This window comes from Podarcis liolepis (assembly GCF_965112155.1).
Source record: "Podarcis liolepis genome assembly, chromosome: 1".
Taxonomy (NCBI): domain Eukaryota; kingdom Metazoa; phylum Chordata; class Lepidosauria; order Squamata; family Lacertidae; genus Podarcis; species Podarcis liolepis.
This window is the reverse complement of record NC_139554.1, coordinates 8,418,241-8,439,918: the sequence shown is the minus strand read 5'-3', so window position 1 is coordinate 8,439,918 and position 21,678 is coordinate 8,418,241. Positions and strand designations below refer to the sequence as shown.

The following is a 21,678-nucleotide window of genomic DNA, read 5'->3' as shown; positions in this document are numbered from 1 at the left end:
CTAGGGATGATGGGAGTTGTAGTCCAAAAACAGCTGGAGGGCCAAGTTTGGCCATCACTGACACAGAAGATGGAGCAACCTTGTTTCCTCCTGCGCTAGAGGCTAGGACTCCAACCAATGGCTTCAAGTTACAAAAAAAGGAGATTCCATCAGGAAAAACTTTCTGACAGTAAGAGCTGTCTGACAGTAGAACAATCTCACTTGGAAGGTGGTGGGCTCTCCTTCCTTGGAGGTTTTTAAGCAGAGGTTGGATGGACATATGTCATGGATGCTTTAGCTGAGATTCCTGCATTGCTGGGGGCTGGACTAGATGGCACTCGGGGTCCCTTCCAACTCCACAATTTTACAATCCTAGGACCAGTATCCCCCTATCCTTCTGGTGTCTGTAGGCAATATGGGACAGCAGGGGTCATTTTGTACCCCATTAGATTAATACTGAGGGTGGGGGGAGAACCCCAATCATAAATATCAACAGATTCTGTGGGGTGAGGGTTTTTGTTCTTTGCTCAAGGTGATTTTCATTTGCAGAATGAAAACTGGTAATGGCAAGAAGAAGAGGAGGAGGAGTTTGGATTTGATATCCCGCTTTATCACTACCCGAAGGAGTCTCAAAGCAGCTAACATTCTCCTTTCCCATCCTCCCCCACAAGAAACACTCTGTGAGGTGAGTGGGGCTGAGAGACTTCAGAGAAGTGTGACTGGCCCAAGGTCACCCAGTAGCTGCATGTGGAGGAGCGGAGACGCAAACCCGGTTCACCAGATTACGAGTCCACCGCTCTTAACCACTACGCCACACTGGCTGAAATTTGGGGACAGGAGACAATAAATTAGGAGACTCACATTGCACACCTGCTTCTGTGCTAAATATATTTCAACCCACCTTCTTGGAAGCTGCCAAGTATAAAGGCAGCCTTGTACCTGCACTTTACCTTTTGCCAAACACTCCTCAACGGCTTCATACCTGTAACCATTTCTCCATCTCCCAAGCATCAAGACCCGCCTCCCTCAACCTGGCGCCTTTGAACTATAGCCCCCATCACGCCCAGACCCAGAACATCCCAAGATCACCAGGCTTGTGCAGGCTGATCAAGAGCGATGAAGACCGAAAGGTGCTCTTTTGGACTTCAGTGCTTGGTAACTCTTGACATCTGATCTTGCTCCTAAGACGGTGGGTCATCCTTCCCTAGATTAGCATCAGGAAGAGATTAAACTTGCACCTTCTAAAGAGCTTACTGGTTGACGCTGCTTCTTCCCTGAAACTGTGTCTGAGTCCTCAACCTTCAGAGCACCAAAGGATTATTTCACCAGACTAGACAAAGCTGATTATTCTTCACATAAGCATCAGTTCCTCCTCTATACTCTGCTGTCGTTTACTTACACACAGAGACACACTTCCTTATCTACGCTTCAGATTCAAGGAATGAAACCAGGGAACCAGGCAGAGGGCCTTCTCGGTAGTGGCGCCTGCCCTGTGGAACGCCCTCCCACCAGATGTCAAAGAGAAAAAGAACTACCAAACTTTTAGAAGATATCTAAAGGCAGCCCTGTTTAGGGAAGTTTTTAATGTTTAATAGGTTACTGTATTTTAGTGTTTTGTTGGAAGCCGCCCAGAGTGGCTGGGGGGACCCAGCCAGATGGGTGGGGTATAAATAATATATTATTATTATTATTATTATTATTATTATTATTATTATTATTAACCCTCTCTTCAAAACTGGGATGGGGAGCCTGTGGCCCTTGAGATACTGCTGGACTACAACTTCCATCGGGACACGGGTGGCGCTGTGGGTTAAACCACAGAGCCTAGGACTTGCCAATCAGAAGGTCGGCGGTTCGAATCCCCGTGACGGGGTGAGCTCCCGTTGCTCGGTCCCTGCTCCTGCCAACCTAGCAGTTTGAAAGCACCTCAAAGTGCAAGTAGATAAATAGGTCCTGCTCCGGCGGGAAGGTAAACGGCGTTTCTGTGTGCTGCTCTGGTTCGCCAGAAGCAGCTTAGTCATGCTGGCCACATGACCCGGAAGCTGTACGCCGGCTCCCTCGGCCAATAAAGCGAGATGAGCGCCGCAACCCCAGAGTCGGTCACGACTGGACCTAATGATCAGGGGTCCCTTTACCTTTACCTTAACCTTTACAACTCCCATCATTCCCAGAGCCTTTGGACATACTGGCTGCAGAGGCTCATGGGAGCTGCTGTCTAGCAACACCCGGAGATCCACAAATGGCCTACCTTGGATTTAAAAGAAATCCAAACCAACAGTCTGTGCACATGGATTCCTAAGCAAGGAAACAAAACAAGCAAGCAGGTCGCAAACCAGTATAGAGTGCAAGTCTACCTGCAAATGCAAACCCGAGAGAAAATCTATACAGCTTTCTGTAGCGTGCTGCGGATATTTCGCCTAATTTTTAAAGCTTTTGTGTGTGCTTATATGACAGGCGGGTGCACACGACTTTTCCTTTTTTTAGGTGAGCATTTTGACTGCACAGGAAAAACGCAGGCGTATCGAAGCAAAGCCGCTGGTGTTACTGGGCTGGTCCCTGCAAACACGGCCGCTTGAGGTCCAGTTCAGACTTCACGTGAGAAATCAGCACTGCGACGTATCAAATGGAGACACCGGTTTGCAAACACTGCGTTGGGAGAGGCACGCAGCAAAGGATCTCTTAAGGAGCTTTGATCTTTCACAGCTCCCTGTCGCAGCACCTCCTGTGTTTACAAGCTGGCGACAACGGTGTACGCAGAGACCTACTTGCGACACAGTGTGCATTGCCCAGGTGTGTCCTTAAGGAGAATATAAATAGCCTTCTGCACAGCTATTAGGATTAGTCTTCAATAGGAAAAAGAAGAAGTGCTCTTCCCTTTGGCTGCCTGAGAATGTGAGAGAAGAGCCCTGGGGACAGTCGCTGGGGATACTTGCATTGGGAAAAAAGAAAGCATTTCCTTGTCAGAAGTGTACAGACCCACATGGCAGCTTCCTTACCTATTTCGCTTGATGCATTGACACGAAACACATGTTTGCACAATTACCACGTCTACACAAGACTGTGTGTGTGTGGTTTGTCCAGCGTGAAAGTGCTTTATATGTAGCAAAATGTGTGAGAGGGTGCATTTGGAAATGTGGATTTCACAAACTGTGTTTGTGTGTTGTATACATTCAGAGCAGGAGAGGGGGCTTAGATGCCTACAACTGGGAAATTTGGTGACTGTGGGCCGGTTGAGATGGCAGAGCAGTCTCTGCTCATTCTTGACTTTCTGGTTTAATCAGCAACTTCTTTGCAGATTGATTCTTGGGTGCCGAGCTGTTCGACAGTGGAACGGGCTCCCTCGGGAGGTGGTGGACTCTCCTTCCTTGGAGCTTTCTAAGCAGAGGTTGGATGACCATCTGTCATGTGACGCGGCAGCTAAAAAAGCCAATGCAATTCTGGGCTGCATCAATAGGAGTATAGCATCTAGATCAAGGGAAGTAATAGTGCCGCGGTATTCTGCTCTGGTCAGACCTCACCTGGAGTACTGTGTCCAGTTCTGGGCACCACAGTTCAAGAAGGACACTGACAAACTGGAACGTGTCCAGAGGAGGGCAACCAAAATGGTCAAAGGCCTGTAAACGATGCCTTATGAGGAACGGCTAAGGGAGCTGGGCATGTTTAGCCTGGAGAAGAGGAGGTTAAGGGGTGATATGCTAGCCATGTTCAAATATATAAAAGGATGTCACATAGAGGAGGGAGAAAGGTTGTTTTCTGCTGCTCCAGAGAAGCGGACACGGAGCAATGGATCCAAACTACAAGAAAGAAGATTCCACCTAAACATTAGGAAGAACTTCCTGACAGTAAGAGCTGTTTGACAGTGGAATTTGCTGCCAAGGAGTGTGGTGGAGTCTCCTACTTTGGAGGTCTTTAAGCAGAGGCTTGACAACCATATGTCAGGAGTGCTCTGATGGTGTTTCCTGCTTGGCAGGGGGTTGCACTCGATGGCCCTTGTGGTCTCTTCCAACTCTATGATTCTATTTGTTCCAAGTACAATTCAAAATGTTGGTGCTGACCTTTAAAGCGCTGAACAGGCTCGGTCCAATATACCTGAAGCAGCGTCTCCACCCCCATCGTTCAGCCCAGACGCTGAGGTCCAGCGCCGAGGGCCTTCTGGCGGTTCCCTCATTGTGAGAAGTGAGGTTACAGGGAACCAGGCAGAGGGTAGTGGCGCCCGCCCTGTGGAACGCCCTTCCCATCAGATGTCAATTTTTAAAAGACATCTGAAGGCAGCCCTGTTTAGGGAAGTTTTTAATATTTAATGCTGTATTGTTTTTAACACTCGATTAGGAGCCGCCCAGAGTGGCTGGGGAAACTCAGCCAGATGGGCGGGTGTAATGTTTCTAAGGGGTTGCTCGTGTGTAAGCAGGTGCCTATCTCCCTGGCTGGGTGCAAACACCTGGCTGGGCTGCCAAAGTGAACCTCTTCTGTCCGGACAGCCACTCACCCGTGGCTGACTCAATCACTGGCAGAATCTGTGAGTGGGCGTTTCTTAAACTTCTTCCAGCAAAGAAGTTCTTTGACGCCTAGTCTCCGCCTACCCTCTCTGTGCAGGGAGGGCGTGGGCAACGGAGGACCCCTACTCTCCCCGCTGGTCCCAGGCAAGGAGTCATGGGACCGCCTCGCCGCTTCCCCCACCTGCCCCCCTTCTCTACTGGTGCTACGCTGATTCTCTTCCCCAGAAGATGGGCTGCTCCTCCCGAACCCTGGACGCTCTCTGGAATCCCTTTGGCTTTTGCGCTCCCCCTCCAGTACTGAAGGCAGTTCCCTGACAGCGGGGTATAAATAATAAATTATATTATATATATATATTCTATTATAACTTAGTCATTGTGGCTGGTATCCACTGAATAGTCTCGTCCTCCATGCCTTTGCCCAATCCTCTTTTAAAGCCACCCAAAATGGTGGGCACCACTACTTCCTGAAGCAAGTTCCACAGTTTAACTATGCATCGTGTGAAGAAATGCTTTCTTTTATCTGCTGTGAATCTTCCAACATTCCCCTTCTACGCTTGGGCCCAGTGTTCTCCTCTTTCTCTACACAAGACATAATTTTAGACAACACGATCAAATCTCTTCTTGTTTTCCTTTTCTATAAAGTAGAACGCGCCAAACAACTTACATTGCGACCAGTTCAGAGAAATTACAAACGGCTAAGAGAATAAAGTTGTCATTCAGATACGCAACTGAAAACGTATTCTCGAAATTGGGGGTGCGCAGGATGATTCCCATGCAGTTAAATCTGTGGTTAGTTTTTAGCCATTCCCAGCAATGTTGTTACTCGTCCCTTGAGCACAGCATGCATTGCCTCTCAAAATGCTGTCACGCGGCACACACTTCTCCCAAGACCTCCCCTGTCAGGCTAAGTGCCCACCATCAAAATCACAAACACGGACATGCCCAGAGGCGTTCAGTTGACAGGACGAATTAAAATGGTGTTACACAAGTAAATGAAGGATGGTAAAAATAAAAGCCAAAACGTTGCGTTCCAATGATCACCCGACGGAGGCGGTTTTGGACCATCTTACAAAACACACGTTGGCAGTACTCTACCTGCTGCCTTTGGTAAGCGGAGAATGTCCTCTCAAGGTCTTCCAGATCTAGCACCTTGAACACCTTTGCGTCATCAATGCCAGCCCATACGGTGCCTTCCAGCTTGTTCTGGGAAGAAGGGAAGAGGATGGGTTAAGCACCACTTATCCCATACAAGCCGCCATTTTGTAAACTGAAACCATACGCTATAAACTTATGGACTATGCAGAAGTGGCGAAACTTACCGGAAGAATAAGAAATCAAGATAACAAACTTTTTATAAAAGAAGGGAAATGGTCTATTGCATATTTACGGATAAACTGTAAACAGATAAAAACACTGGCAGGATTATTGTAATAACCTGCAGCTACATAAGAGTAAATATTTAAAGAAGATAAATAAATGAGTAAGTTAAGCTAATTTGGATATGCAGAAGATGTTAAAAATAAATTTAAGGAACCGCAGAAAGAGGGGGAAGGACGCCAAGTTTTAAAATGTCAAAATGATTGTAAAATCAATGAAATGTATATATCTGAAAAGTATAAATATATATATATTTAAAAAGAAACCATATACTATGGGAACAGAGTACCTTGTCAAGGTCACCTTTGCCTTAACACACAAATTTGGGTGGATTTGCCAGAGAGGGATGAAATGTCTCTCTCTCTCTCTCTCTCTCTCTCTCTCCCCAGAATAGTCCATTTAGTCCAGAATTCTGCTTCAAGCAGAAGACAGCAGGATGCCACAGGGAAGATGGCGGCCCCAAAGCCCAACTAGTCCAGCACCCTATTCTCACAATGACTGCCAAGATCCCTGTGGGAAGCCTTCAAGATGGACCACAGCTTCCACCAGCCCCAACCAACATGGCTGTGCATGGCTAGGGCCGATCGAAACACCTGGAGGCCACCAGCCAAACTACAAGTTGACGATGGCCACAGAGGAGGACCACACAGCCAGAAGCACTGATTCACACACCGTGGAAGAAGCTCCTTACCTCAGGCAACTTGGACCAGTTGAAGGACTTGAGAGCGTTTGTGGGCTGCGGGATGTTTTTCCTCTTGAGCCCTGATCCCAAGGGTGCTCCTGGGGCTGGGGTGAGGCCGCCAAGCGGAGGTGGCCCTGGTGGAGGAGGCGGTCCACCGGGAGGCGGTGGCGGCGGAGGCGGTGGTGGGAGGACCCCGCCAGGAGGTGGTGGTGGCGGAGGGACCGGGAGAAGAGAACCTATGGAAGCTGTTGGTAAGGGGCCCCCAGGAGCACCTGGTGGCAGAGGGGGCCCCCCTGGGACAGGAGCGCATATTGCTCTCTGGAAGAAAAAGAGGGGAGAGAGAACATACGGTCACTGCAAGGAACCTGAAAAATATACAGTCATACCTCGGGTTACAGATGCTTCCTGTTGCATTTTTTCGGGTTACGCACCCGCCGAAACCCGGAAGTACCGGGACGGGTTACTTCCGGGTTTTGGGGGTAGCGCATGCGCAGAAAGGCTAAATCGTGCTTTGTGCATGTGTAGAAGAACTGACTCGCAACCTGAGCGTGTGCAGACGCGCCACTGCGGGTTGCAAATGTGCATCCCACACGGATCATGTTCGCAACCTGAGCGTCCACTATATAAGGAAGTTAGATGGCATTCAGCCTACCAGTGATGGATCCAAAAGACAAATTGCCAGGGAAATTGAAAATGAAGAAGAGAAGCAAGGTTTGACGTAGAGAAAGTGAGGAATCTCCACCTTGTATTTGGGATGTGAGGGATAGCAGCAACAGGGAAAGGAAAGTGGGGAAGAGGTTCCTCAAGCCCAAGGGTGAAGAAGCTATGGTTCTCTAGATGTTGCTGGATTACAACTCCTTGATCATCCTTGATCATGCCAGGAGGAGCTGACGGGAGTTGACAATCCTACAGAATCTGGAAGGCACTGTGTTGACTACCCCTGCCCTAGCTTAGCTCCTTCCCCCATAATGTCTAATTTATCCCAAAATTGCAAGGAGTGCAGAAAGCTAGTTTAGAAAATCATGCTGGGGCTGTCAAAGATGCTGTGAGAAAACTCTTCTGTTTTAACAGAGGACATCTCCGGTGGCTTTCCTTCACTACTGGATAACCTTAGCTTCTCTGTCCGTATAGAGCATGGCTCCTGGGATTGATGGCACAGCACCCAGCGGCAAACCTTGGCTGACTGCTGGTGTGAGCCTGTCCTCACTGAAGTCAAGGGGCAAGGGTCCATGCTATACGAAGTCTCCTTCACCACTGGGATCCCATAGCAAAATAATGCACTGCTCCACAATCAGTTGATATTCCTGAAATATACTGGATGCCCAACGACACCAAGGAATTACCACCTTCTCCTTCACAGAAGTGTTCAACTTTGGGCCCCTAGATGTTGTTGGACTACAACTCCCATCATCCCCAGGCAGATTAACCAATGCTAAGTGTTGGCGAGAGTTGTCAACATCTGAGGACTCAAGGTTGAAGAACGCTGCAAAGCTTAGAGCAGCTTATATTGTGCTCTTTGTTGACTCTCATCAAAATCCACCCATGCTTATCTTCAGCAACGCTACAAAACTGGGTGATCCCAGACTATCCAAGGTAGTGCCGCCATCTTAAATTCTCCTCTGAGAAAGCAAGATCTTAGCTGGAGTCTCACTCAGGCAAAGATACGAGCACCCGACTTTGGCCTCTTTCTCCTCTCAGTGACGAGAAAGGTCTTTGACCTTTCTGTATCAAGTTCTGTAGCTGAACCTTTTCTTTCATAAAACCAGTCTTATAGGTTCAGGGGGTCAGTTTAGATAATGTCCACAGGTGGTCCTGTATCTGTGAGGTTAGCATTTACAGGAGGAAACATGCTAAACCAGTCAAACCAGTTTCTTTGTTAAGGTAATGCCCGTAGCCGCTCACCTACCCACCACCGACATCTTAAAGAGTGAGCTCTGTTGCCATAGAGGCAAATGGGCGGGTCTCTTCCTGCCTCACCTGGCTGGATGCCAGGACATCCTAGGATGGGGAACAAAAGGTGAAGGGATCTGTGCATCTATGAGTTGGGTTGATGCTGGAGACACAGAGACTTGTAGTGCTCTGTCCTGGCCCCAAATTACCCTGGAAACCTAACGGGGAGGCAAGATCTGCTGGTGTGTTAATGCAGTGAACCCCTCCCTCCTATGCTCAGGTTGTGTATATGTGTAAATGAAACCATATACCCTAAAGACACCACAGTCTCCATTGACCTTCGGTCCAAGGAAACTGAACCCAGGGGAAACATGGGAACCTCTGGAGTGTCTTGCTGCTCGGAGACTGGGATTGTGTGCGACACTAGCTAATGGCGAGATCTGGCTCAATCCCACGTTAGATGGCCTCACCCTGCTCAGTTCGTGGATCTGCGCCGTGAGGTCTGCCACTTGCTGCTTGACTTGTTTATGCTCTGACAGTTCTTTTTCCAGCTTCTCCTTCATCTTATTCAAGGTCTGCATCATCTCCTCTTTTTCCTGGGTCTTGACGTCACATTCCCGCTCTTTCTTTTCCAGCTTCTGCTGGAGCTCGTGATGTTCTTTGTGATAAGAAAAAGGGACGGGAGATTAAACTGTTTGAAAGGTCAGTATTGTCAACACTGGCTGGCAGCAGCTCTCCAGGGCTTTAGAGAGGGGGCATTCCTAGCCACCTTCTGCAATCCAGAGCTGATGTTCTGCCACTGAGCCACATGCCCTCTTCAAGCTTCTGATTTCCTGCTGCCCCTGCTCCTGATTCTTTGACTTTGCTCCCTTCTTGATAAGGATTACCTCAGGAAGTTGTGAACTCTGGTTCCTCCCACCCACAAAAAGACCACATCTCCCTCTGAGAAATGCTCAAGGAAGGTGAAACTGTTTGTCTGTGTAGCAGATGTCTGGATTATGGCCAAAGGGAATAAACTTGTGTCAACTAACCAATTGCCTCCAACGCCACACTATAGAGGTTCTAACTTCCGTACTCCTCAACCCCAATGTTTATAGACCAGCTCCACACGACCCTCAAAGCTCAGGCTTACTATTTAACCTGTTCTAACTCCTGTCCACATGGCTAGGAGGAATCTGGGCCTCCCGCCTCCATTATGTCACTTCCTCTCACAACCATAAAATGCAACGATTCGCCTTAACCAGAGTGAGGCCACAGCTGCATCTAGCTTAGAACCCCAACTGAGGTTGGCTCTCCACACCTTCAAGCATATTTTTTTCTCCCACCTGAGTCCTAGCTGCCCAAGATCCTTTGAACCTGGCGCCTTAAGCAAACCACTCTACTATTTCCCCCTGTGGTCCTTTCTCCTACATATGGTATGCTTCACCAAAGGCCTGGTTGTCATGGTAACCCTTCATGGATGGATGGGGAACGCAAGGCCCTGCTGCTGGACTCCAGCACCCATCAGCCCCAGTCAGCATCACCAGCAGCCTTGTAAGATGGGAACTGGAGTCCACCTACACCTCAGAAGGCCACACCTTCCTCATCCTTGATCTGCTTTACCATACACCTATCCTTCTGGTTTAGGCCGGAATGTTTATTTTTCACCAGTCACCTTTTCTCATCTTTTCCGCTTGTTCTTTCCATTGCTTCACTTCATTTTCATTAACCAGCCTAGAAAGAAAACAAACCACGAAAACAATAAGCACCACATACAATAGGAAACGAGGATTAAGGAAAGCCTGAGGTTTTTACCTATACACATTTGCTCAATTTGTCCATTTCCCTCCCACAAGAGCTTCTATAATGGCAATGTTTTGCGTCTGGGTCGCTAGGCCTAAGGTTGGGCTCACTCGGTATTGCCAGGTTATTTTCCAGGAGCATTTAAGACAGCCTTTCTCAACCTGTGGGTTCCCAGATGATGTTGGACTACAACTCCCATCACCCCTAGCTAGCATGACCAGTGGTCGGGGATGATGGGAGTTGTAGTCCAACAACATCTGGTGACCCACAGGTTGAGAACCACTGATTTAAGAGATTAGGAGGAAATCTAGACGCTTTCTAGACCAGTGTTTCCCAACCGGTGTTCCGCGGCACACTAGTGTGCCGTGAGACGTTGGCTGGTGTGCCGTGGGAGGGAGGCGGGCGAGTTGGGCGGTGAGAGGCAGCGGCGGCAAGGATCCGCGTCGAGCCGGGGGCGGCTCCGCGGTGGTGGTGCCGAGGTTTCTCTCTCCATTCTCCCCTCACACACACACACAGGAAATAACACAGGATCAGCTGACAGGACCCAGCCAATGGGGCGGCGGCGGGGCAGCACGTGCAAAAGGGAGGAGCACGAGACAGCGGACGAGGAGGAGGCCGGCATGTCCGGGCAGCAGCAGCAACAGCAGCAGCAACTCCCGGCGACGGCTCCTCAAGCCCCGGGCAACCCTACTCCCTCACCGGCCTCGGCCGCCCTCCTGCTCCACCCGCCGCCGCCTCCCCTGCCGCCGCCGGCCACCTCGGCCCCGCCGCCGCCCCCTCCTCCGCCCGCTATCGCCGCTACCACCACAACAGCCGCCGCCGCCTCAGCTGCCGCCGTCCCTCAGTCCCTCGCTTTGCTGCCTCCTCCCCCCCCACCCCCAAAGCTTGGAGGTTCCCCGGCAAGGGGGAGGGGAAAAAATTGAAAACTTTCACTTTCGTGCGTCCCTCCCGGCGTGACGCTGCGTGCTGACGTCACGGGGCTGTAATGGTGGTGTGCCGCGAGATTTTTTTCATCAAACAAGTGTGCCTTTGCCCAAAAAAGGTTGGGAAACACTGTTCTAGACACTGTCTGAACCACTACAATGCTATGAATCTTTACCAACACCACTCCTTATGGTAGGGTTGCCATATGTCTGGATTTTCCTGGACATTACCAGGATTTCAAAGGCAGAATTGAGGTCCGGGGGGGATTTCTGAAATCAATCCTGGATCAATCGAAAAATCGCATTTTGGCAAAAGCTTAACAATTTTGGTGTCTTCCTAAAAAAAGCTCCACAACTTTCAGGGTGTCCTGGTTTTTACTTTCTGAAATATGGCAACCCTACCTTATGGGATGAGGTTATCAGCCATGAAATGTTGGCAAACGAAAGCAGACTCTTGATAGGGAAGAAAGGTGTTTGAAAACCTTTCAAGGCGGCCATTCTCTTACAGGATTAGAAACAGGTTATGCTAAATGGATGAAGAGGGCTGGGAGCACGAAAAATAGGAATTGCCTTTTCTGAATGTAACAAGGGCCATGGGAAGTATCAATGTATGGATAACTTTTGGAATTAACTACTCAAAAAGGAGACCAGAAGACCAACCTGTCCCATCCATGTGAGGATTTCCACAAATTTGGGGAAAACCTTAGAACAGATTTATGGGGTGCATAGGGGGAGAATATTCTGTCGCTCAAACAGAAATCCATGCAGGGAAAAACATTCATTTAGCTCTGTGCTAGAGTCCACTCCAGATAAATTCATGGTTGGTCTATCACCTATGATGGCTAAAAATGGACTTTCCATGGTTCAGAACAGTAGTGGAAAGTGGTAGGGCAGGAAACAGGGAGTCCCAACAGCAGGTGGCGCTAGAGGCAACGGCAGGCATGGACAACCAATGCTAGTTTTGCCTCCATCAGCCTCCCTGCAGAGGTTACAAGGGCAATACTGAGACCAAGGAAGAGGAAGTTGACAGGTAGTAGCCCCCACCCCTCAACTGGTTGTAAGCCAGAAGGCAAGAAGAAGCTTCTACTGATCCAGAGGTTGCATGCCATTTATTGCTGGTTGGTCAGGGGCAACAGTGTGGAGAGGTCTGTATTACTGACTTCATGTACAACATATGGGCATCCTGGAGCCATCTTGTTGGCAGCTATGGAGAACAGGTCTAGATGGACTTTTTGGACCCAACTCAGCAGGACTCTTCTCACCTCCTTAATTTTATACCACAGAGTCCCATGCTCTCGAAACACAGTTTGTACAGGCAGGGACCGATTTTTGCGGAGGTTACATTCCGGATCCTGCATTCCACCCCCGCTCATTCTGGTGGCATTTTTGGGTCACTTCCAGGTTTGGTCTGGTGTGTGCATGCATGGTCATACACATTTCAGACAAGCATAAATTGGTCGCTGCCTGTATTTGTGATCATAGGGAACATATGTTCACAGTTATCCGGGGGAAACACAAAGGATTAAAACTGAATGCCTCGCCCCCAACTGAAGACGGAGGAAGGAGAAAAACCCATCCCTGTTTTAGACTTATGTAGTCCATGCAATCATGATTGGATGGGATCTCTAAAGATGTACTATAGTATTTTATGTACTATAGTAATACTATACATAAAATACATAAAATACTATACTGCATACTGTACTATAGATGTACTATAGTATTTTAATATTCTTTTGGAAGCTGCCCAGAGTGGCCGGGGAAGCCCAGCCAGATGGGCGGGGTATAAATAATAAATAATAATAATAATAATAATAATAATAATAATAATAATAATAATAATTATTATTATTATTATTATTATTATTATTATTATTATTATTATTATCCAGCTCAACCCCCCGTCAATGCAGGAAACCCAACTTGGAAGCACGTGCCTTTTTTAAAAAAAAGATGTTCAAAAAGCAAAACACGCACCAAATACAGAATAAAACCAGGAAAGAAAGAGTGAAAGAAAGTCTCCTAATTTAGCATTCAGAAGGAGGGAGGAAGAGGGTCTTACATTCGAACAACGTTCTTAATATTAAAGTTCTCCAGGGGTGTTGAGTCTGGGTCCTGCCCTTTGTCGTTCTGAATAACTATTTGTTGTATGATGCGGTCGAGCAGCAACCAATAATGGACCGTGTTGCCATTTCTCTTATCTAAAGGAGGCGGAGGAGAGATAGAGATTAACAAAGACTTTCACACGGGAGAATGCATGCTAGATCCCCGCAGCAGAGACCCAGCGGTTTTTGCTGAAACTCCTGCTGCTTCCACATTTCAAACACAAAACCATTCCGAGACTGTAGAGGCAGCTATGCAAAACATTTAAGGAAGAAGCTCTCAAGGGACCTCTTTTGGCAAGGACGGAGGGGCCTTGGGAGAGTTTGGCATCTTTCAAAATGCTTCTGCGATTAAGGCAGATGCTTGCATACAAATGTGGATCTGGGCAACCCTTAAATTCAGGTGAGCTGTGGAGAGAAAGATGGTTTGTTGGGGTGTTTGTATCTGTGTGTGTCAGGCAGGATGAAAAGTAGCAAGTGACCTCGTGGAAACACACGGGATTTAAATAAATAAAAATAAAAAATATTTAAGAGTCTATGGGATTACCCCAGCACACAACTTTTGAATCAAATATCAGGGAAGTAAATCACACAAGAAGCTGAGCTAGATATGGGACTTCTAGGAAAACTCAGGCAAATCCAGAGCAATTGGATGTAATTGAGAAAATATTCCGTGCAGATGATTGCAATGACAGCAGAGCTTGATTGAACGTATTTCCTGGATGCTCCAGGGGGGGTTGTGTAAAAACAAAACAAAACCCAAAATCCATTGTTTATGAAATTTGTTGCTGTTGTTTGGGATAGCAGCTGTGTTGTTCGAGGGAAGAGGAATGGCACACAATCAATTTAAACTACCTCTTACGTTGTCAGAGAACTCAGCGGCTTCCATTGTGTTCTCATGAGCGGAACTTTGCTCATGCTGACATGAGCGGGGGGGGGGGTGTCAAGGATTTCTCCTCCCCTGTTCCAGGGAGTTGGGGAGATCCTCTAGAACAGCACAGGAAGTGGCTGCAGGAGGGAAGGGGGAAATGGAGCATAAATTGCCTCCAGCCCTCCACTACCTTCAGTGGGAAGAGGCTTTGCTAGATTACATTTTCATTGCAAATGAGAAGCACCAAAGTTTTGACTTTGCAGATTTTAACATATATTCATGCTGGTGTATGCAAGATGGTGTATTCATGGTTGTAGGGGAGGAAGAGGGTTTGTTTTTTGGGGTGGGGGGTGGGGAGATAATTAGGGGTTGCATCTAGCAAACTCATCCCACTCTTGGAAGGACTTCTGTTTTCCTTTGTTACATTTGTTATTAACGACTGAAAGAGCCGGTTCCAAAATATTCCTGCGCAAACACCAGGCTCAATTCTCAATTCCTTTCATAACATTCTATGGAACGCAACATGGCAATCTACAGTCAACAAGTCCTTGGGGCGCACAAAGATGTAAATTAGCAGAAAACCTGAGACCCAGGAAGGGTGGTGGGGATCTCAGCATCTTCTCTCCAGAGAGATTTCTATAGACCAACTCACGAGGAAACCCTACTTTCCTTCGATCTAGCAGTCCAAGCTGCTCCCCCTCCCTCTCCTCCCATTGCAAGCGTTCATCCCAGTTTTTTAACTAAATGATACAAATCCAGTCTTGTCATTTTGTCTTCTCTTGCCAGGGTTAAGAAGCCTTCTCCACGCCCTTTGGGGCAGATGATGTTGTCCTTAAAAATTTGGGGCAGTACTGAACTAATTAATTGCGCAAACAGAACGAGTTCCGCTTGAGCAAGGCAACTGTCCACCCATCTCCTCCCCCTGTGTGCCCCCCTGCCATCCCCAATTCTGTCTCAGAACAGATTTAAAGGGTGCACAGTGACAGGAAAAAGGGAGAATGTTCTGCTGCACAAGTAGAAATCCTTGAGATGATTCAATGTCCCCCTTAGCACTGCTTTGATTGCAACATATTTCCTATTTCTGATCAAGAGGACACCATTCCATTCATCATGAGGACACCAGCTCATTCATCCACTTCCGTAGAGAGGGGCTGAAATGAGCACACACACAAAGAGTCCTTCAAAATAATGCGGTACGTAGCCTATAGATGTTGCTGCTTTCGCAGAACATTGAAGATTTAAGCAACCCATTCTAATAACCCTTATGTTACAGCTACAACATTTCCAACTTCAGTCAACAGAAAACAAGAGCCCTGAAACCACCCACAGCCTGGTTTACATGTAAAGGTAAAGGGACCCCTGACCATTAGGTCCAGTCGTGGCCAACTCTGGGGTTGTGGCGCTCATCTCGCTTTATTGGCCAAGGGAGCCGGCGTACAGCTTCCGGGTCATGTGGCCAGCATGACTAAGCCGCTTCTGGTGAACCAGAGCAGCGCACGGAAACACCATTTACCTTCCCGCCGGAGCGGTACCTATTTATCTACTTGCACTTTGACATGCTTTCAAACTGCTAGGTTGGCAGGAGCAGGGACCGAGCAATAGGAGCTCACTCCATCGCGGGGATTCGAACCACTGACCTTCTGATCGGCAAGTCCTAGGCTCTGTGGTTTAACCCACAGTGCCACCCGCGTCTCTGTGCTTTACAGATACAAAAATACATCTCTATATATTTACTCACAAGGCATCTGGAGACAGTGATGGAGGATAGACATGAAGTGTGGGTACGCTTCTGTGTGGGTCAGCCGCTTCCTCGTAAGCTCAAACATCTGGGTTGCACTTTTCGTATCTATATGGACCTGTGTTTGGATAGGCAAAAAGTGACGTTTCATATTTCCATGCCCCAAGTATAGCTTGACATTGCCACAGGGAGTCAAAAGTTGCTGCCCTCAATTGCACTAAACCCAGAACAATCCGTCTTCAAATCAGGTCTTTATTATATATAGGTGGGGGCAAGTGTACACAAACATTTCACCCCCCGCCAATGAATGTTCAAAATTTTGCACATGTCTATATCCACACGTGCATGTTCACAATCACAGTCAAGGTTTGCCAGGTGTACAAGAATTCTTGACACAGAATATAGAATTGTAGCGTTGGAAGAGCCATCCAGTCCAATCTCCTGAAATACAGGAATCACAGCTAAAGAAACCCTGAGATAATGGTCAGCCAACCTCTGTTGAAAAACCTATAACAAAGGAGAGTCCACCATTTTCCAAAATAGTCCGTTCCACTGTCAAACAGATGTGAGTGCTGATGTTTAGCAAGATGCGGCAATCACCACTGTATGTCCAAATCATGGTGAAAGCAATATGACTTTTAAGCCACTATCGTGGGATTTTTGCTTCTTCCATTTTAATGTAAATTTCGACATCCACTGTAAAATTCATAAGGTGCTCAGGAGTGTGATTTACTTATAGTGATGCTGAGCCCAATTGGGATGGGGGGTTTTGTGAAAATGCTCATTTAAAAGCACCCCACCTGCTCGCCCCATTTTCAGGGGTCACTGCAAAGGGATCCAGTTGTTGTAGTGATTCGAGGCAGGTATAATTTTATGCTTTTTTATTCTTACAACAGCAAAACAACAACAACCCAGCGCTAGAGTAGTTAGGATGGATGGATGGATGCATACATACCAGTTCAAATCTTTTGGCAAACTCCAATTCATCCTCATTTCTGAGCATTTCAAAAAAGTCTAAATGCCTGGGAAGGAGATAAGAGTCAACACACATTTATTGTAATGGGCTATTGAATATTTTTCCGAGCACAATTCAAAGTGTTGGTGCTGACCTTTAAAGCCCTAAATGGCCTCGGTCCAGTATACCTGAAGGAGCATCTCCACCCCCATCGTTCTGCCCGGACACTGAGGTCCAGTGTCGAGGGCCTTCTGGCAGTTCCCTCGCTGCAAGAAGCGAGGTTACAGGGAACCAGGCAGAGGGCCTTCTCGGTAGTGGCACCCACCCTGTGGAACGCCTTCCCACCAGATGTCAAAGAGAAAAACAACTACCAGACTTTTAGAAGACATCTGAAGGCAGCCCTGTTTAGGAAAGCTTTTAATGTTTAATAGATTATTGTATTTTAATATTCTGTTGGAAGCCGCCCAGAGTGGCTGGGGAAACCCAGCCAGATGGGCGGGGTATAAATTATTGTTGTTGTTGAATCAATCTTGGCGGGGGGGGGGGGAGTCTTAGAAGGCTTATACTACTATTCCTATTTAGAAATTTCTAGAGCAGGCAAGCCATTTATTGACATTTCATCCAGCAGAATTTGAAGCCCTTACATAATTCATCCTCTTAACAACAATGCAAAGCTTCTGATTCTTGCTCAAATTTGTGTGGGAGATTTTAGGCAGCCAAATATAACTGCCAGAAAGGAAGGGGTTAGGGGACCACAGAGGTGAACATCTCTGGAGAAGACTATTTTATTATTAGGCTGTCTGCCAGTATGCTTTTTATTACGTTTTTTATCATTGGTGTTCTGTAATTTGTTTTTAATGGTGCACACCGCCCTGGGACCTTTTGATAATGGGCGGTATGTAAATCGAATCAACAACAACATTGCCCAGTTGCCTGAGAAACAGACCAATAAATGCATGAGTTTGACAAAGTAAAACAAAATTGCAAGGGGGTGGGTAAGGGGAGATTGTAAAGCATTTTGTAAACTAATAATACAGCACAAATTTGACTGACAACTGCTCTTAAGTACTGCTGGCATTAGGCACGTTTCAAGAAGCGTTCAGGTACCATTTGAACTTGCCATATTTTTCGCTCTATAGGATGCACTTTTCCCCCTCCAAAAATTAAGGGGAAATGTGTGTGCATCCTATGGAACAACTGCAGGCTCCTTGGCTTCAACGATAGCAACGCAAAGCCTCCGAAGCGCAGAGGGAACGCTCTGTCCGTGCTCAGGAGGCTATGCGTTGCTTTCGCTGAAGCCTGGAGAGTGAGAGGGGTCGGTACGCACCGACCCCTCTTGCTCTCCAGGCTTCAGGGATAGCCGCCTGAAGCCTTTGGAGCGCAGTGGGAACTCGCACTGCGCTCCGAAGGCTTCGGGTTCCTTTTGCTGAAGCCGGGAGAGCAAGACTCTCCTGCCAGAGAAGGAGAGCTGCGCAGCGCCCCTTCAGCCAAGCGGGAGGAGAAATGGAAGGGGCTCAGTTTCTCCTGCCGCTTCACTGAAGGGGCGCTGGGCAGAGAGGGGGAGATTTTTTTTTCTTGTTCTCCCCGTCTAAAACAAGGTGTGTCCTATGGTCGGGTGCGTCCTATAGAGCGAAAAATATGGTAATTGGAATGCGTCAGCCTAAAGATGGATACAAACACAAAATCCAGCAAGAATGAAGAAGAAGGCACGATGGGGCAAAATAAACCTCATGGACTGCAAACCAATCAACCACACTTACCTATCTAATGTGGAGTTTTCATGTTCTCTTAATTTGTCAATCACAGGCTGAATCCCAAGCATGAGGAATTCATATCGGAGGTGGAGTCTGAAGTCCAGGCTTTCCTGGAAAAGAGGAAGAGAAGAGACCTTTCAAGGACTGTGGGTCTGATCTGAATATCCTTTTAGATGCCAACCTGGTGTCTTCCGGCTGTTCTCGACTACAACTCCCATCATCCCCCAGCCAGAAGAGGCGGCAGAAATGAGCCAATCTTATTTTAGGCACACCAGGAAAGAGGGCTGGAATCAAACGTTAAGCACCTGGGCTTCCTGCCTCCCAATCGAATTTTGGGGTCTTCTGGCAAGGTACCCGTCATGTGTTCCCAGAAAACGGCTGTGCAAAATTACCCCCTCTATCATGCACCTAAGCTTTCTCAGGAACTCTGTTGAGGGGAAAGGGGAAGAAAGAAGGAAGGAAGGAGGGAGGGAGGGAGAGAGAGAGAGAGAGAGAGAGAGAGAGAGAGAGAATGAACGAAAGAAAGAAAGAAAGAAAGAAAGAAAGAAAGAAAGAAAGAAAGAAAGAAAGAAAATGAAAGGATGGGTGGAAGGAAGGGAGGGAGGGAGGGAGGGAGGGAGGGAGGGAGGGAGGAAGGAAGGAAGGAAGGAAGGAAGGAAGGAAGGAACTATTAGGGTGAATAGGGCCCTGCCCCACCAACCTTAAACAACCTCCACCTGCCTGCCTTCCTACTTACAAGAGCTCAGGAGGCATCACTCCCTGCCAGCTCACTCCCCATCTCAGTATTGCCCCTTGTAGCATGGAGGAGAATAGGGGCAAAACTAGGATTAGTTGGCTCTGCCTGCCGTTGCCTCTGGCGCCACCTCCTGTTGGACCTCCACCCCACCAGCCAAGTGTTCACCAGCCTCAATGGTTGAAACATATTCCTCCAGCCCCCAAACTTACCACTCCAGCCCCTTGGCTTAGAACTGCGTTGATGAAGGACATAATAGCCGTCTTGAGGCTCACTTCGTCACGGTATCGGCCTGTGCTTCGGTCCAGGTCATTTATTAGTGTCTGCGGGGTAGAAGGTTTTCAATTAATGACGTCTACAGGTGCAGAAGTGCAGGGGAAATATGCCACCAGTGCAAACCCATTGCATTAAGAAAAAAAGAACTAGTTTTTTATGCTGAGGATCACAAAAAATAGTATGGTTCACCAATACAGCTTCCCTCCCATTGTGGTATGTTCCAGATGTTTTGGGCAGCTCCCAGGTGCTGGCAAAACATCTGTGAGACAAAACATCTGTAGGACAAAAGCTTGGGGAAGGCTGGGTTGGAATTACCTGTCCATGCTAATGAACTGGCTAGAGATAGCTTTTACATATTTTGACAGAACCACAGAGTCTCTGAGTTAAGCACCCATATATTAATTGAAAAAAATTAAAAATCAATATTATTATTGTTCTTTATTGAATTTGTCTACTGCCCTTCATCCATAGATCTCACGGTGGTTCACAGCATAAAAATACAATGTAAAAACAAGAACGAGAAAGCAAACCAATAAACCTCCCCCCCCACAACCCAGTTGATGTATGGTAGCTTCCAGGCATATCTCTCAGGTGTCACTCAAACAAGCACCCTATTCTTGGGATATTGTGTTTTAAATTGTTGCCACCTGCCCTGGGACCTTAAGGTGAAGGGCAGATGCTGCTGAAATAATGCAAAAATAAAATTATTATTATTATTACTATTATTATTATTATTATTATTATTATTATTATTATTATTATTATTTTGTATACAGCCTTATACCTGCAGGATAGTTCACAACCTAAAATCACAATATAAAACACAAAATTCATAACAACAACAAAAACAATAACAACCCCCCCAAAAAACCCACACATTTTAAAAGGGCATTGGAAGTCAGTCAGCCAAATGCCTGGTTAAAGAGGAATGTTATCACCTGGCACCTAAAGGTGTATAATGAGGGCACCAGGCAAGTCTCCCTGGGGTGAGTGTTCCACAAACGGGGAGCCAGACTGAGTTGACCCCAGAAAGCATTAAAATAAAAAATAAATGCAGAGATTGCCCAAACTGATGTAGAACTCAAAACACTAAGTAAAAGTTAATACTGGAGGCAGAGGATAAGCTTTAAAGGGTCGATGCAAGCAGAGGTTTCTTGTCCAACTGCTGACTCTGCTAAAAACAGGCATTGCCTGTTTTCAAAAACCTGCAAGCCCTGTTTGAGCAGACAGAAGCCGTGGGGCAAAAGAAGCACTGATATGCTGGGGAAAGGAAAAAAGTCTCTCCAACGGCCTTCATTATTTCCCAACCTGTGCCATGTTTGGTGTCCTCTGCCCCCTAAACACTGAGAGGGCCCGGTCCCCCGCCAGCAGATATTGAGGGGGGGGGGGGCAAAGACACCTTGCCACTAGACTGAGTTGGCGCACATGGTGGCCATCCTGGTTGGGGATGGTAGGAGTTGGAATCTAACAGCATCTGAAGGACTGCAGGCTCCTTCTCTCTCTCTCGCCCCCCCCCTCCGGCCCCAATCCATGCTGCAGGTAGGGCTAAAAGATGGATTATTGTTCTGTTTATTTCAACAATTTATACCACTATTTCCCAAACTTGGGTCTCCAGCTGTTGTTGGACTACAACTCCCATCATCCCTAGCTAGCAAGGCCAGCAGTCAGGGGTGATGGGAATTGTAGTCCGAAAACAGCAGGAGGCCCAAGTTTGGGATCTTCATACTTCTTAATGACAACCGTCTTGTGGTATACAACCAAGAATACAATATAAAAGGTAAAGGTAAAGGGACCCCTGACCATTAGGTCCAGTCGTGGCCGACTCTGGGGTTGCGGCGCTCATCTCGCTTTATTGGCCGAGGGAGCCGGCGTACAGCTTCCGGGTCATGTGGCCAGCATGACTAAGCCGCTTCTGGCGAACCAGAGCAGCACACGGAAATGCCGTTTGCCTTCCCGCTGGAGTGGTACCTATTTATCTACTTGCACTGGTGTGCTTTCAAACTGCTAGGTGGGCAGGAGCAGGGACTGAGCAACGGGAGCTCACTCCATCGTGGGGATTCGAACCGCCGACCTTCTGATCGGCAAGTCCTAGGCTCTGTGGTTTAACCCACAGCACCACC

At 47.5% G+C, this 21,678-nt stretch overlaps 1 protein-coding gene across 2 annotated transcripts in view; it reads right to left on the bottom strand.

The window, feature by feature from the left end:
- Positions 1–21,678, bottom strand: part of DAAM1 (dishevelled associated activator of morphogenesis 1) — a 182,416-nt gene that overhangs the window by 38,327 nt on the left and 122,411 nt on the right. For both annotated transcript variants that reach the window (XM_083517393.1, XM_083517394.1), the window contains exons 7-15: positions 19,495–19,605; positions 18,556–18,659; positions 16,796–16,862; positions 15,841–15,958; positions 13,192–13,330; positions 10,079–10,137; positions 8,895–9,082; positions 6,544–6,852; positions 5,571–5,678 (exon numbers count right to left, since the gene is read on the bottom strand). In XM_083517393.1, coding sequence (XP_083373519.1) covers positions 5,571–5,678; positions 6,544–6,852; positions 8,895–9,082; positions 10,079–10,137; positions 13,192–13,330; positions 15,841–15,958; positions 16,796–16,862; positions 18,556–18,659; positions 19,495–19,605 — 1,203 coding nt within the window. The remainder of the gene's footprint in view (positions 1–5,570; positions 5,679–6,543; positions 6,853–8,894; positions 9,083–10,078; positions 10,138–13,191; positions 13,331–15,840; positions 15,959–16,795; positions 16,863–18,555; positions 18,660–19,494; positions 19,606–21,678) is intronic.